The sequence below is a fragment of the Zeus faber genome, assembly GCF_960531495.2.
Source record: "Zeus faber genome assembly, chromosome: 2".
In the NCBI taxonomy this organism is placed as follows: domain Eukaryota; kingdom Metazoa; phylum Chordata; class Actinopteri; order Zeiformes; family Zeidae; genus Zeus; species Zeus faber.
Window position 1 is genome coordinate 34425760 of NC_137189.1, and position 14460 is coordinate 34440219.

General features: G+C 40.8%; 1 protein-coding gene across 10 annotated transcripts in view; it reads right to left on the reverse strand.

Annotated features, from left to right (window-relative positions):
• The window catches only part of LOC307247869 (sodium channel protein type 2 subunit alpha-like), a gene marked incomplete at both ends in the record, with an annotated part of 46877 nt that overhangs the window by 4805 nt on the left and 27612 nt on the right, over window positions 1–14460 (reverse strand). For all 10 annotated transcript variants that reach the window (XM_080023988.1, XM_080023995.1, XM_080023993.1 and 7 more), the window contains 7 exons: window positions 700–822; window positions 1351–1524; window positions 5111–5265; window positions 5940–6075; window positions 11271–11834; window positions 12386–12742; window positions 13417–13590. In XM_080023988.1, coding sequence (XP_079880114.1) covers window positions 700–822; window positions 1351–1524; window positions 5111–5265; window positions 5940–6075; window positions 11271–11834; window positions 12386–12742; window positions 13417–13590 — 1683 coding nt within the window. The remainder of the gene's footprint in view (window positions 1–699; window positions 823–1350; window positions 1525–5110; window positions 5266–5939; window positions 6076–11270; window positions 11835–12385; window positions 12743–13416; window positions 13591–14460) is intronic.

Below are 14460 nucleotides of genomic sequence, written 5' to 3' on the forward strand. Positions count from 1 at the left end.
CAGTTTAAAATCCTTGTTTGTCCAAGCATGACCTCGTTTTGGGATGCAAATAAGTGACCATGGATAGCTGTGAGTTTATCTGGACGCTATGGGAGATGTTAGTTGTGGAAATGTTAAAGGCTAATTACTACAGCTTTGGCCTACAATGTCCCTTTTTCTTATACTTTGATTAGAAATACTTGTTTTCAATTTTATATTTGAAAATGCAATAGACACAAGGATCCCTCGATATCATACATGCTGCATCTTAAGAAATAATTTAACAAAGTGACAGCCGGAAAGGAGAGGGATGACACAGGTGTAAACAAGTTCACATTTTAGAAGTAAAAAAGCAAAAAACAGAAAAAAACCTTAGAGAGGCGGGATGGAGTCACAACATTTTGTTTGACTGTAAATGAAAAAAGACACACAAACAAAGAAAAAAATTACAGGTCAAAGGCACAAACCACACGAGCAATGTCAGAAAAAGCAATGTCAGAGAACAGCGATAAATACGTCATCCATTGAGACACGATGTGAAGAAGGTCATGCAGATAGAAGTATAGCACCCAAAGGAGAGAAAAGCTTTAGCTACAGAGCTAACGCTGCAAGGGCACGGCGGATGACATCAAGAAATAATCTCAAAAACCCTTCCCCTACACTTTTACAATTCTACTATTCATTTCCGCTGTGTTTTCCCGGTTCTGCGACCGCCCTTACCCTCATCCCCTCAAACCGTGACAGGGCCCTCAGCGGTCGCAGGGCTCGCAGTGTCCGTAGAGATTTAATGGCACTCAGCTCCGAATAGCCCAGAGCGTTAGCTACCAGGCTGACCAGAGACACCTGGCAGGAGACAAGTTCAAATGTCATGAGCGCCACTGGAATGCATTGTGCTGAGTGCTAAGTAAATTAAACACAAACGCAGCTTAACAACAACTGTAACATTTAGTAATGTGTCATCAGCATGGTGTTTAAATAGGGGTTAAATATGTATTTGGGAGGAGGTTGGACCCTAATTTTAATCTGTCTTTAGTCTGTCTGTCTGTCTATCTATACGCCATTTATCTATCAGTATGTATCACTCTAGAACGGCTACTGATGGAAATTCAGTTTCGTTAACTACAGCTCACTTGACCTCAGCACAGCGAAAATATACTGTATACACATACACTTAATAAGACTTCCCAAAGACTCCAAATTTACTTTTATGGAACGCACTGTGTCATGCAACAAACCTTCCATTGGCACACATTTGTACCTCTTTGGCAACCAATTGCTGTAACCTAGATGAGATCAGTGGTCATTGTTGTGTGCACTGAAAGAGCTAAGTAGCAGGAAGCCATTGAAAATGGAGAGTGCTTTCACACATACGTCCACGATGAGAAAGTCGAGCCAGCACCAGGCGTTGGTGAAGTACTTGACAAAGCCGTAGGCGACCCACTTGAGCAGCATCTCTAGGATGAAGACGTATGTGAAGACTTTGTCTGCGTACTCCAGCATGGTCTTTATGGTCCTCCGCTGCTCGATGTAGACGTCCTCGAACGCCTGCAAGGAGCACAGTCCAATGTACAATGAATAGATTTTGGGTTGAGGAATTTTAGGGTTAAAAGTAACAACAACCAGGTCTAGAATTACCACAAGGACATTTTCTCAAAGAAAATACACAAACACACTAACACACTGATATGCCTTGCATATCAAAATTAACAAAAACATTGTGACATCAATATGAAATTGCAATACCTTCAAAACCGCTGTGGTGAAACAGCTATCAAAGAAACCAAATTTACGGAACGTCTCTTAGTTGGGTTTAAAATGTTCGTTTCAAACAAGCAGAAACTAACGAAAACAAATAGATCTAAAATAAAAACACAGGGACCACACGGTGGGCACGGTGCGCTCGGCCTGGAGGAGAAAAAAAACCCCACACATACTGACTCCGATTCAGCCATGTTTATTGGTTTATATTTAAGGAACGTAACGTATATCTGAGGTACGTATAAAACATGCTCCAAATGATGCAGCTCCGGAAAAACAAGCTTGTTGATCCGGGAAAAGGAGAAGATTGAGGGGTAAATTCATAAAGTGATTGCGCTGCTTTTACGGCTGCTAAACCGGTGCAAATAACAGAAAAAGCGTGTATCTTATTCATGAAGCATCCGCAAAGGGTCAAATGCACCACTAATTTAGCTGCTACCCCGTTTACGTCTTGTGGCGCCAGTGGTATTTGCGCGTATTTAATTGAGGTATTATTCATACATTTGGTGCAAAATTGGCCCATTTCTATGCAAATGAGAAGTTTCTTTCCAGGGACCTGTAAATAATATTTTGACATTATTATTATAATTCTTATTACTGTCACGGCATCTGTAGGTAGCGAAAAGGGTAGCAGTCCTTGGTTTTCAAAACGCACTCCAAAAGCAATGTTTTGTATCTTTGTACAAAAAAGGCATTACAAACGTGGACTAAAGTGTTACTATAGATTTACCCATAGTATTTGATACTATACTAAATCAGAATCAGAATCACAAATACTTTAATAACCCCAGGGGGAAATTACGTTCGTTACAACTCCAATCTACATACAACATATTTACATACAACATATTAACATACAACATATAATAATTATTAAGAAACATATATATAAATAAATATATAAACATATCTATATACACATGGTAAAGGTGGAGGAAGACTGGGTTGCCATGCCTCAGCAGACAATAAGTCGACTTGTGAACAGCATGAGACGTGGTTGTCAAGCTGTAATTGATGCTCAAGGGCACATGACAAGTTATTGAGACATTGACATTTTTTGTTGTGGTGTACCCACCACTGTTGTTCGCTTTTGTTTCAATAAATTGTTTGAGATGAGGAAATCACCATTGCATGCTTCTACTTAAATGCCCTACTTTGTCGTGTGAACTTTTTACATTTTCCATAAATGTCACCTGAAAGCCAAATATCCCTAACTTTTTGTGAGTAGTGTATTTTCAAAACCGAGTTTTATTTATAAATAGTAGAAAAATGTTTAACCTTGACTTAAATATTCCGTTAGATTACAAGGGGAAACACAGTTCACTTATCGAGACGCTGAATAGTGCTGAACAACGCAGAGCGATCGTTTCCTTTAGTTTAAAGCAGCCGTCCAGGTGAAGATCTTTCCGCCATATTCCATGTGATGTGAAGTCACAATGTCAAACCATTTTGATCGAGTTCAACCTTTAAATCGTACTACTTTTACACACAAGGAGACATTATTGTGTAGGGGGCGTATACCAACGAAGAAGTAATGCTGACGTCACATCCGTAAACAAGACGAGGATCCTTCGGTTTCACTTGTCTGTGAAAACTTTCATCTTTGTGTTGTTATGGACAACGATAAGCTGGTGGCGGATCTAAATCATATCGCGGACTTTAATCTGACCATTTTCTGCGATGATAGTAAGTTCTCCGACAGCGATGCTGAATCTGATATCGGCATTGTCCTGGACTTCGAGAACATTTCAAACAGCAGATTTCAACCCCTTGGGACGATGAAACAGAATATTTTCACGAACCAGACGGAGACCGATAATACACTCGCTGTTGTTGCAATGGAAGAAATTAATGATGCGATGAAGTCCCTTGAGGTTGGTGGTGCAGATTATGAACAAGTAGCAATGCACAAGATTCTAAAGTTTACCTGCAAATGCAGCAAGGGGTGAAAATAAAATGAAAAGAGGCGGCCCCAAACAGGCTCTCAGACTGTTAGCTGGGGTAGGATTGGGGTTAGCCCACATAATAACTCCAAGAAATTTGAAGATATTTATAGCATTTATATATTAAATGACACACCAAGGCTGATATACAGAGACTCATATTATTGAAACCCTACATTTTGTTGTGTTGTCCGCACTTTTAAACTCTTAATAATTCCACTTTTATAAAACATGTAAAGTATATTCTATTTGTTAAATAAAAGCTATTATTTTTTTTTTTTAAGGATGTGTGTCGAACACGCTGTTCAACATTCCCTCAAAACACAAGAACAATACAGAGATTGCCCCATTCAGCAAGGTGTCAAGCCCCCATTCAGTAGGGTGTCAAGTAGCCATGTGACAAGTAGCCATGAGGCCCCGTTGGTCCTCCAACTCATTTGCATTCTGGGACATGGCTGAATTAAGCCAAGTGTGGGGGAAAACTTTGAAGGTGATTATCTCAGAAACACTGTTTGCCACACCCTTGTCATTAACAAGTCATAGCCTTAAAAAACATTTCCTTGATTTGCACAAGTGACACCTTGTTTTGAAGCTCTGATTCTTCACTTTCAAATGTCAAAAGCCACAAAATGTACCTAAAGTCTGCGGTGGATCACATTTTTTAATGGCAACTGAAAACATACCTTTTTAATCTGGTTTTTAATTTGCAACTCTTTTTATTATTTTTATTTATTTATTTTATCTATTCCTTCTAAATTATTTTTATTTATTTTATCATTATTTTATTTTTCTTTAAATTGTTTTATTCTTATACAATCTTTCCTTGTTTTATGCCCCCTGGGTTGTATCATTTATTCTTTTTTAATATTATGGTTTAACGATTGTTTTTATTTTTTGTGCGCTGAAATGTAAAAGCACTTTCTACTGCACACATCTCCTGAATGAAAATTGCTATAGAAATAAAGTTTTTTATTATTATTATTATTATTATTATTATTATTATTACCTTGGTGGGTCTTTTTTATAACTTCAATTTCAGCCAAAAATAGAAGTGAAGATTTGTCCACTAACAGTAAATGTGTCATAAGTTACAGTCATTCATAAGCACATTCTCTGCATTATATTTTGAAATTCTTGTAACATTTTCTCCTTTTTTAAAAATATTTCTTACATTTCTATTTTTTTTTTAATCTATTATGTCACTTTCACCTGGTTTTAGTCACTTTAACTTGCCTTAACTTGTTATTATTCATCCATTGTATCTGGTCATCCTGGATTCCTCCCTTTGTGGCCCTTTCTCAAGGTTTCTTCCATTTGGGAGTTTCTCCATGATAGAGTGGAGGTTAAGACTAGGGGATGTTTTTAATATTGTTTAAGAACTGAAATCGAAGACAAGGTTTGGGGTTTTTGGTTCAGGCCCAAAGACTTACCAGGGCCCCGCTGCTGAGCAGGATCATGAATATGATGAAGGACTCAAACCAGTTGTGCTCCACTATGATGAAGCAGGTCTTCCTTAGTGTCCACCAGCTCTTCCAATTGCCCTCCTCCACACTGACCTGGCAGCACTGGAACCTGCGAACACAGCCTGATGGGGGGCAAAGAAATATGGAATAAAATAGAGGAGCCTGGAACTGGGGTGTATGTGGAGGTGGAAAACAGTAAGAAATACACAATAAAATACTCAAGTTGATGTCAAATGGAGGTACTTGGACACTGCCTTTGATCATTTGGCTTTAGCATTTATTGTAAACATCCAATTCAGCCAGGAAAAACACAAACCCAGGGTCACAGTAGAACACTATTAAGTAGTTTGAACATACCTTGTTGTACCTTATTGTGTTCTTTTTAATCAACCTACCTGCTCTCCTTCCTTCTCTACACTTCTACAAGTGAAATTGAGGTCTGGTCTCAATTCACTTCTTATTTAGTTCCTGTGCCACAAAATAGTAACTTCCAAATGAGAAAATCCACAAATTCTTGTGAGGGGTTTGGATTAGTGGTGAATAAGATTGCTTTACTTAGAGGAATCAATTTTGAGGAACTGAGGTAAATTGAATAAATTCTTGCATCACACCAAGCACAGTACTTCTTTTTGGTAGCTTCTCTTCAGATATGACATATGTACCTGTTTGAGAGGTACTTGGAACCAACATGCATGTCCCGATCCCTTGCCTTGTTAAGATCTTGTAAGGTCATACATCGCCCCCGTTCCCCTAGCCCTTCTTCTCTCTCCTTTTTTTACTTTTGCATCTTCCTCACCCTCGGTGAAGCAGGCCTCAGGGTCTAGCGACTCCTCGGGTTCCAGCTCCACGGACTCGCCCCCGTCTCCCAGGGGCCGGATGTCCACCGTGCTGCCCTCCGAAGAGCTGAGGTGCCGGGGCGCCACGTCCAGCTTCTGAACACAGGGAGCAGGAGAACACGGAGAAGGGCAGTTACTGCCCATTCGTGTAAGACCCTCGTTCCACAGAAATTCAGTCCTTACTGGAGCCAACCTTCTGAGCTTAGACGGCAATTGTCATTTCTCCATTTCTCACGTTGTTCAGTGCCACGTAACACCTTAATTCTGGAGACTTTGGCACTGTAACAGCTCACAGAGTTGGACTCTTAAGTAGCATTGTCATCGTAACAATCGTCATAGGTTTCACTATCACATGCAATCGATCAAAGGTACCTACAGGCTTTTTGTGCTGTGTTGATACTCAAATCAGATTATGTGGCACTATACATCACTGTGAGATGGAGGCCCTGGTAGAGTAAGGCGCTGTGGGTACGTTTGACGAGACCTCGGTTGGAGGAAGAGTACATGCAGTATTCCAGTGCATTATCAATTCAAGCCTGAAATAGTTTCGAGCATAGAGAGTGCCAACGTATTTTCATGTCCACTGAAAAATGGCCCAGATTTAATCAGAATTGTGTTTTAAGTAATAAAGGTTAAACATTTGTTTTTCCATTTCCGAAGTCAGTTTCACAACCCCCCCCCCCATTCTATCACCCCATCCACCAGAAAAAATGCTGAACATTTTTCTCAATGACATGAAAACACATTTTTGTTTTTTCCATTCCTTGAAAAGCAGTGTACAAGCTTCTTCTGTTTGTGTTGAAGTAGACGCATAACCACATTAGCTTACCAGCAAAAAACAGTACTGTGCACTGTGTATAAGACATCATGTGGTCTTGCATTGTTTCTCCCATTAGCCAACGATGTGGAAGTAGCACTCATGCATACCCAGAAAACATACAGGGCTAAATATACTGTAGGTGTTATGCATTATTTTTGTGATTCCTGACACACAAAAAAAATATTGGTTTTATGGTAGGTGTTGCTTCTGTGGACGGAGAACGTTCCAATCTTGATCTACCTCTGAAAATTAGAACCCCAACGTCACTCGCCACTCCAAAAAGTTGTGTTATCGTTGCGTGTATAATAGGCTATCGTCTACATACGGTGAAAGACGCTTATTGACGCCCTGCAATGGCGTCGGCAGGGCTTCCTGCCGGTGGTGTTTTTTTCTCTCTGTGTTAGATGTTGCAGTAGGAAGCCAAAGATGTGAGGTTCAGGAACATGTCATCCTAGACAGTGCAGCAGCCCTGATTGCCGTGGGACCCAGCTAATACGGCGTGGGAATGATGGAAGCATGCTGCTCGCCGAATACAGACTTTGAAGGGGGGATCGCGCTTTCTCTCTCTCTCTCTCTCTCTCTCTCTCTCTCTCTCTCTCGTCATCTCTCTCTCTCTAATGAACATCCCCTGCTTTACTATCATATCACACTCGTTTCATCGGCTTCGCTGGCAATTTCAATCATCTTTGTAGCTCTGGAAAATAGATGAGCTGTCATCCATTTGGATAACGCCGCCTTAGAAACACAGGCAGCAAGATGTTTGTTAGGTGTTTCTTTAAAAATATAGATAATATATATACACTATTACAATTATTCTGCCATTTCTAAGAGTGGTCTTCAATTTAATTCAAGTCAAGTAATTTTTGCATAATTTTAGTTCCATTATGCTAAATTCTTCAGACAGCCAATCATTTAAAAGGCTATAAATTTCCACGTGTTTGCCGTGCATCATTAAATACATTTCCCAACGTCCAACAAGAACGAGGGGGTTTTCCCCTTTAAGACAATTCAAAACTATGTTTCATTATTCCGGCATTTCTCAAGCATCACACAAAAACATAAAGATATATAAGTATGTGATGTGTGCGTACACACGGGCTATGAAAAAGCAGACGAATGAATTTTGTCAGGATTACAGCAAAACTCATTCCTCCATCCCTAATATCTTCTGCTCTCATTCTCCTCCGACCCCTCCTCTCCTCTCCTCTCCTCAAACATTCCCAAGCTCGGATGCCAAATCAAGTCATCGAGGGGGAAAAAAAAAAAAAAAAAAAAAAGCAATGAAATCAATATGTTGGATGGGATCGTCTAATCCACCGATGGAAACATGTCCCGCTCATTCTGAAACTGCAACACAGCCCAATGTTCACAGATAGATGGCGGGGGTGGGGTGGGGTAGGGTGGGGTTGGGTAGGGGGGTGGGATCTATGTAATAACTTAAAAATTACAGCATCGGGGGGTGCTGCTGTTGGGTGGGAGGGTCATAAAGCAAGGGGATGGAGAGTGGGGTGTTGGATTGGGTTCGGAGGGCAGACCAGGCAAAGAACAAAAAAAATCAAAATCAAACGGAAAAATGGACAATCCATTCATTGAAAGTATGGCAAAAACATGTTGCTTGTCTGTAAAATGGCATAGGCAGTCCTCATGGTTAGTGCTATGGTTTTAATAAAGTGCTCTTACAATTCTCCTCTCATTGAAAACCTTGAGAGCGTCTGTGACACCGCTGCAATGATGAAATGGGGGGAGTTAAACAGGGTCAAAAGTCATACACACCAGAGAAATCAAAATGCCAAAAAAGCCAGAATACAACCTGGAGTCAGGCCAGGCACAGTGGGGTGGGGCTGGGGACACATTAGCCACAGGAAACAACAAACAATTGCATTCAAATATTTCACTTTCAGCAGTTGTAGTACAGGGTATTGCTATTGTAATAGAACAGGGCGTGGCCTTGTCATGTACTGGAGACAACTATTTCCAAAGGTCAAACACACAAACATGCAAAATGCTAAGATAGTTTAGGTCATCTCCCTTATTTCAGTACCGACTACTTGGAGATTACAATCAATGGGGGATCAAAGAATGTCTGTGTTATTGTCCTAAAAAGCCCCGTTCCCTGATGTGAGAGCTTGTGGGGATTAACCGTGACGTTAAGGCGGCATCGGCCAATTACTATTTGCAACGTGTGGAGCCCGGGATACAAACAGGCTCCTTGCTGTTTTCAATGGAGGGCACTTGGCGATGCGCCCAAGCGGCAGCTTGACGTCACCACTGGGAGGTGAGCTCCCAAGTACACTACAAGAAAGAATTAGTATCATATCTTGGTCTTACACATTGTGGTTAGCATGGCATTTGCCCAGGAACAACAGAAATTCATCATGGTTGCGTTTACAGAATTTCTCAATCTATTTGCTTTTGGGATGATATTTAAATTATTTTCATAATTCATAAGTTTGTGTTAAATATACTAATATTGCGCATTTGCAATATTTATATTAATATTAAAATATTTGCCATACATTTTTATTTTAATATTAATTTTTCAAATTAGAATTTTATATATAATGTTAAATTATTATATATACAGTATATACAGGTACTCCTCACTTAATGACCGAGTTCCGTTCATGGGGCCAGGTCGTTAAGCAAATTGGTCGATAAGCGTGAATCTGTGTTATTTCACGGTAAGGGGGCGTGGCTGCTATATATAGTATAAATAGTGTATATTGTGTTATTTCATGGTAAGGGGGTGTGGCTGCTATATATAGTATATATAGTGCATATAGTGTTATTTCACGCGTGGCTGCTATATATAGTATAAATAGTGTATATTGTGTTATTTCATGGTAAGGGGGTGTGGCTGCTATATATAGTATATATAGTGCATATAGTGTTATTTCACGGTGAGGGGGCGTGACCATTACGAACCCTAGTGTAGTGAATACTTACAGACTGCGGGAACGAGACTGAGACTGAGATGTATACAGTGTGTATAGCGTATATAGTGTGTATAGTAAATATAGTGTATATAGTATATATAGTGTATATACTATACTGTATATAGTGTATATAGTGTATATAAAGGGTGATGCGCAATGCTTGACACTGAGACGCAGTGGTATTGTACACAGCGTACAATACAGACTAAGTATTAACCACTGCCACACAGTAGTAGAACTACTGACTACTAAGTAGTCGTAAGTCCGAACAGTTTATAAACAGGTAGGTCGTTAAGTGAGGAGTATCTGTACAATATATTAAGTATTTTTATTTTAATATATATATATATATATAAATATATAATTCACACTTTTCCTTATGCTGAAACCTATTTCATAACATTTTAATGTTTTTTTTCCTGTCTAAATCTCCCCTGTAGGAAATTTTCGGCATGCATAAATATAAATACATGCATGCTATGCTTTAAAATTTCTCAAAATATGTTCTAATGGTACACTATTACATTTATGTTGAAGCCATCATTCTGTGCAAAATGTACACTTTTATTACACTGACAACGTATTACATTATAGCTGTATGTTGTATTTTTTCTGCCTAAACGTCAAATATCATAAAGAAGTGCTCCACTTTTTTGGACATACATAAATATGAATATAAATATATGCTCACATTGCTTCAGCTGGGTGCTGGAAGGCTCAATCAATATCTGAAGCAGTTATTATCACGTGTAATATTAATGGGAGCCAGGGATGTGACGATTACCGTACTACCGCAATACCCTGTGGTATTGAGCTCATTACCGTCAACACCGCAAATTATATATATATAAACAATTTGTATTTCATTATTTATTTAAATTAAAAACACAATAATCAGTTTAGTTATCATCATTGACTGTCTTCCATCCAATGTCCAAGGACTTTAGTTTGCTCTGATCCCGCTGTCGTGTGTCCCCGATCATTATTAATTATTCCTAGGGCTGTACCCGATGAGTTAAGTCAGTCGAATCGCATTCAGCTGTTCAATGCGAATATGAAGGGGCCACAGCTCTCCATGATCGGGCTGTGTCCGCGTCTGGATGATTTACAGTACACATATAAAATTATATTTTTCTGCAGTAAGAAAGAATTCATACCGTCACAGCCCTAATGGCAGCCACCTGGCCTGTTTGTAAGTCAGCCATGTAATATCAAACAAACACAGATGAACTCGTGCTCTATGATATAAATCATTTAGGAAGCGGCTCGCTAGCAGGTCAGGGGCGATTGTGAGTCATTATTTGTCATAATGCCAGGGGCAAATTCAACTGTGACATACAGTTGGTTTGATACCTGTGACAAAATATACTTATTGTAAGTGGCTTTGGACAAAAGTGTCCGATAAATGACATAGTGTCATTTTCGTGACTACAAATACAAATACAAACACCAAAATGTGTGCGTCTGAATTGAGCTCCTGCTTAGGGAGAAAGCTGTTAAGCCCCTGTGCTTCCATCCCAATTTCCTCCTCTTACCTCCTTGCTGCCCTCCACGTCGGACGAGTCGCTGCTGAAGTCCTCCGTGTTGAGGTTCTCAAAGTCCGACTCCCCCACAGCGATGGGCACTGTGACGGTCAGGCTGGGGTTGTGGATGAAAGACATGTAGTCGCAGTCCTCCATAGGGTACTTTTCCGTGCTGTCCCCGACCCCGACCACCCCGACCCCAACCCCGACCATCCCAACCACCAGTACGCCCCCTGGCTGCCCGTTGCCCTCCTTCAGGAAGGCCCCGCCAGGCTCCTTGGTGACCTCCACTGAGGTGTGGTTGGAGATGCAGTTGCCCTTGCCGTTGCTGTGCAGCTCGTCCAGGGGCTTGCTCTCCTCCAGGCAGACGCCCTTGGCGCTGCCGCCCCTTCCTCCCCCTCCTCCAAAGCAGAGGCTCTGGAGGAACTGCCGCAGTGCCGCCTTGATGAAGGCGATGCCGCGCTGGATGCGGCCCACAGCGATCTGCAGGTTGTTCATCTCGCTGTCGTCATCGGTGGCCGCCAGGTTGTCGGCGCTGAACGAGCTCAGGAGCAAGGCCAGGAAGAGGTTCAGGACCTGAAGGGGAGGGCGGGCTGATTAGAAGGTGAACCAACTAGACCCGCAACCCTGAATTGAATTAAAGTCCCAAAAAAGCCAACACAGTAGTTTGATCAATGTTGCCGAGAACGACCAAAAACAGACCTAATTTCCCCCAAAACAGTAAAAATAAAAATAGAAACAAAACATATAGCAAAACAAATAAATGAATAAAATAATAATAATGAAAACACTGCACTGCAAAACACTGCACCTAAATAAGAAATAAAATATTGCTAACTAACTAATAAAAAAAGATAAACATATGAATAAATAAAAACAGAATAAAATAAAAAATGAAATCATAATAAAAAATATATAATTTAAAAAATGTCATTTTTTCGATAACATGGTGGTCATGTAAAAGAACCACCGACTTAGCACTATCATTTTCCCAAACAAAGAAAATAACAAAAATTAAAAACCTAACAAAATCGAATAAAAACACAAGTTACAGTCAAAAAAAAAAGTACAACAAACACAAACAAAGCACTGAACAAACACAGCCAGAGGCAGCGGTGGTGGCCTACCACCAGGTTCCCTATGACCATGACCATCATGAAGACGATGAGGCACATGGTCTGGCCCGCCACCTCCATGCAGTCCCACATGGTCTCGATCCACTCGCCACACAGCACACGGAACACGATGAGGAAGGAGTGGAAGAAGTCGTGCATGTGCCAACGCGGCAGCTCGCACTTGTCCGAGATCTTGCACACGCAGTCCTTGTACGACTTCCCAAAGAGCTGCATGCCCACCACGGCGAAGATGAAGACGATGATGGCGAGCACCAGCGTGAGGTTCCCCAGGGCGCCCACCGAGTTCCCGATGATCTTGATCAGCATGTTGAGGGTGGGCCACGACTTGGCCAGCTTGAAGACCCGCAGCTGTGTGGGAGAGGAACATCTTCAAACTGTTGTGTTCGATAACTTTGCATTGGTTTCATCAGAATCAGAATCAGAATCAGAATAGTATTGCCAAGTAAGTTTACACGAACAAGGAATTTGTCTTGGTGTTCAGTGCATACATGAAACATAAATGTAAAGTGGGGATGGTAGCTCAGGAGGTAGAGCTGGTCGTCTAGTATTCCAAAGGTCGCTGGTTCGATCCCAGGCTCCTCCTGATAGAATGCTGTAGTGTCCTTGAGCAAGACACTTAACCCCTAATTGCTCCTGATGGCTGCGTCCGTCGGTGTTTGAATAATTGTAAGTCGCTTTGGATAAAAGCGTCTGCTAAATGACTAAATGTAATGTAAAACAATAAGTGAAATATATAAGCATATGTAAACTAAGGCTCTTTTTGTTTTTTACAGTTTATGCAGAAATGTGCAAATCAAGCACATTCTGTGCTTATTTTAAATTTTTTTTGCTTGTTTTTTTTTATAAAGCTGTACAGTTTGTGCAGAAATGTGCAAACTATTCATTAACATACACACGCATGCACACAAACACACGCACACACACACAAACATAGAAGAACCTAAGATGTAAGTCAATGAGAAGCAATGTTTTTTTTACAAATCCCAGGGTTATTTAAACAAAGCTTCGGTTCAAGGACTCACCAATCTGAAGGAGCGGAGCACAGACAGGCCCTCCACGTTGGCCAGGCCGAGCTCCATCAGGCTCAGGCTGACGATGATGCCGTCGAAAATGTTCCAGCCCTCCTGGAAGTAGTAGTAGGGGTCCAGGGCGATGACCTTGAAGCACATCTCCACCGTGAAGATGCCAGTGAACACCTAAAGAAAAGGGTTGATTCTTGATTGACATTTTTCAAGCGCCAGTCCCAGGAAATAATTAATGTCCAAAACCAAGCCCCCCCAAAAAATACTATTCGTTCGATTGTACATGGCTTATTGTTTGCATAGTTGGCCAGAAATTCAAAACAGTTGCTAAAATTATTGAGTTTATTAAAGCCTCAAATGATCTTGTTTTATGAAATTTAGTCTACGACCCCAAACTTCATGGGCCAGAATGTGCACCCTGGTTTGAAAGCCTTGTTTGTAGAAAACGCAATATGCAAAATAAAACAATTTCATAACGAACCAATCAAACCTTGGGGTGTGGGATTGAGAACCAGCCAGGATCCAACAGGATCCCGCATAACCGGGTGGGGACCCTGGGTTTTACTTCTTATTTTTTGGTTTATGTGCAGTGAGTACATTTAATAGGAATTATAGAACCGTTTTTGTCCACAATGTCAAACCTTTTTTTGTACCAAAAATTATTAAAAGTTTCAACAAGTTGCTTTCGGAGTGCATTTTGACAACCGAGGACTGCTGCCCGTTCTGCTAGCTACAGATGCCGTGACAGTAATAAGAATTATAATAATGTGAAAATATTATTTACAGATCACTGGAAAGTCTGGGGCTAACACCCCTTATAAATGTGCTTCAGCAGCACTAGCTCTCAGAAGATCATTTTTTTTTTGGTCTCGCGCAGTTACCATCAGCTCTCTGACGACTAATATCTAGGTAATAGCGTGACTAACTGCGTGTGGCTATTAGCGCCGGTGTTTGTTAATTAGACGCCATTTGCAACAAGGCTCATTTGCATAGAAAGGGGCCAATCCACCAAATGCATGCACAATGTAGGGCTGGTACCTGAAA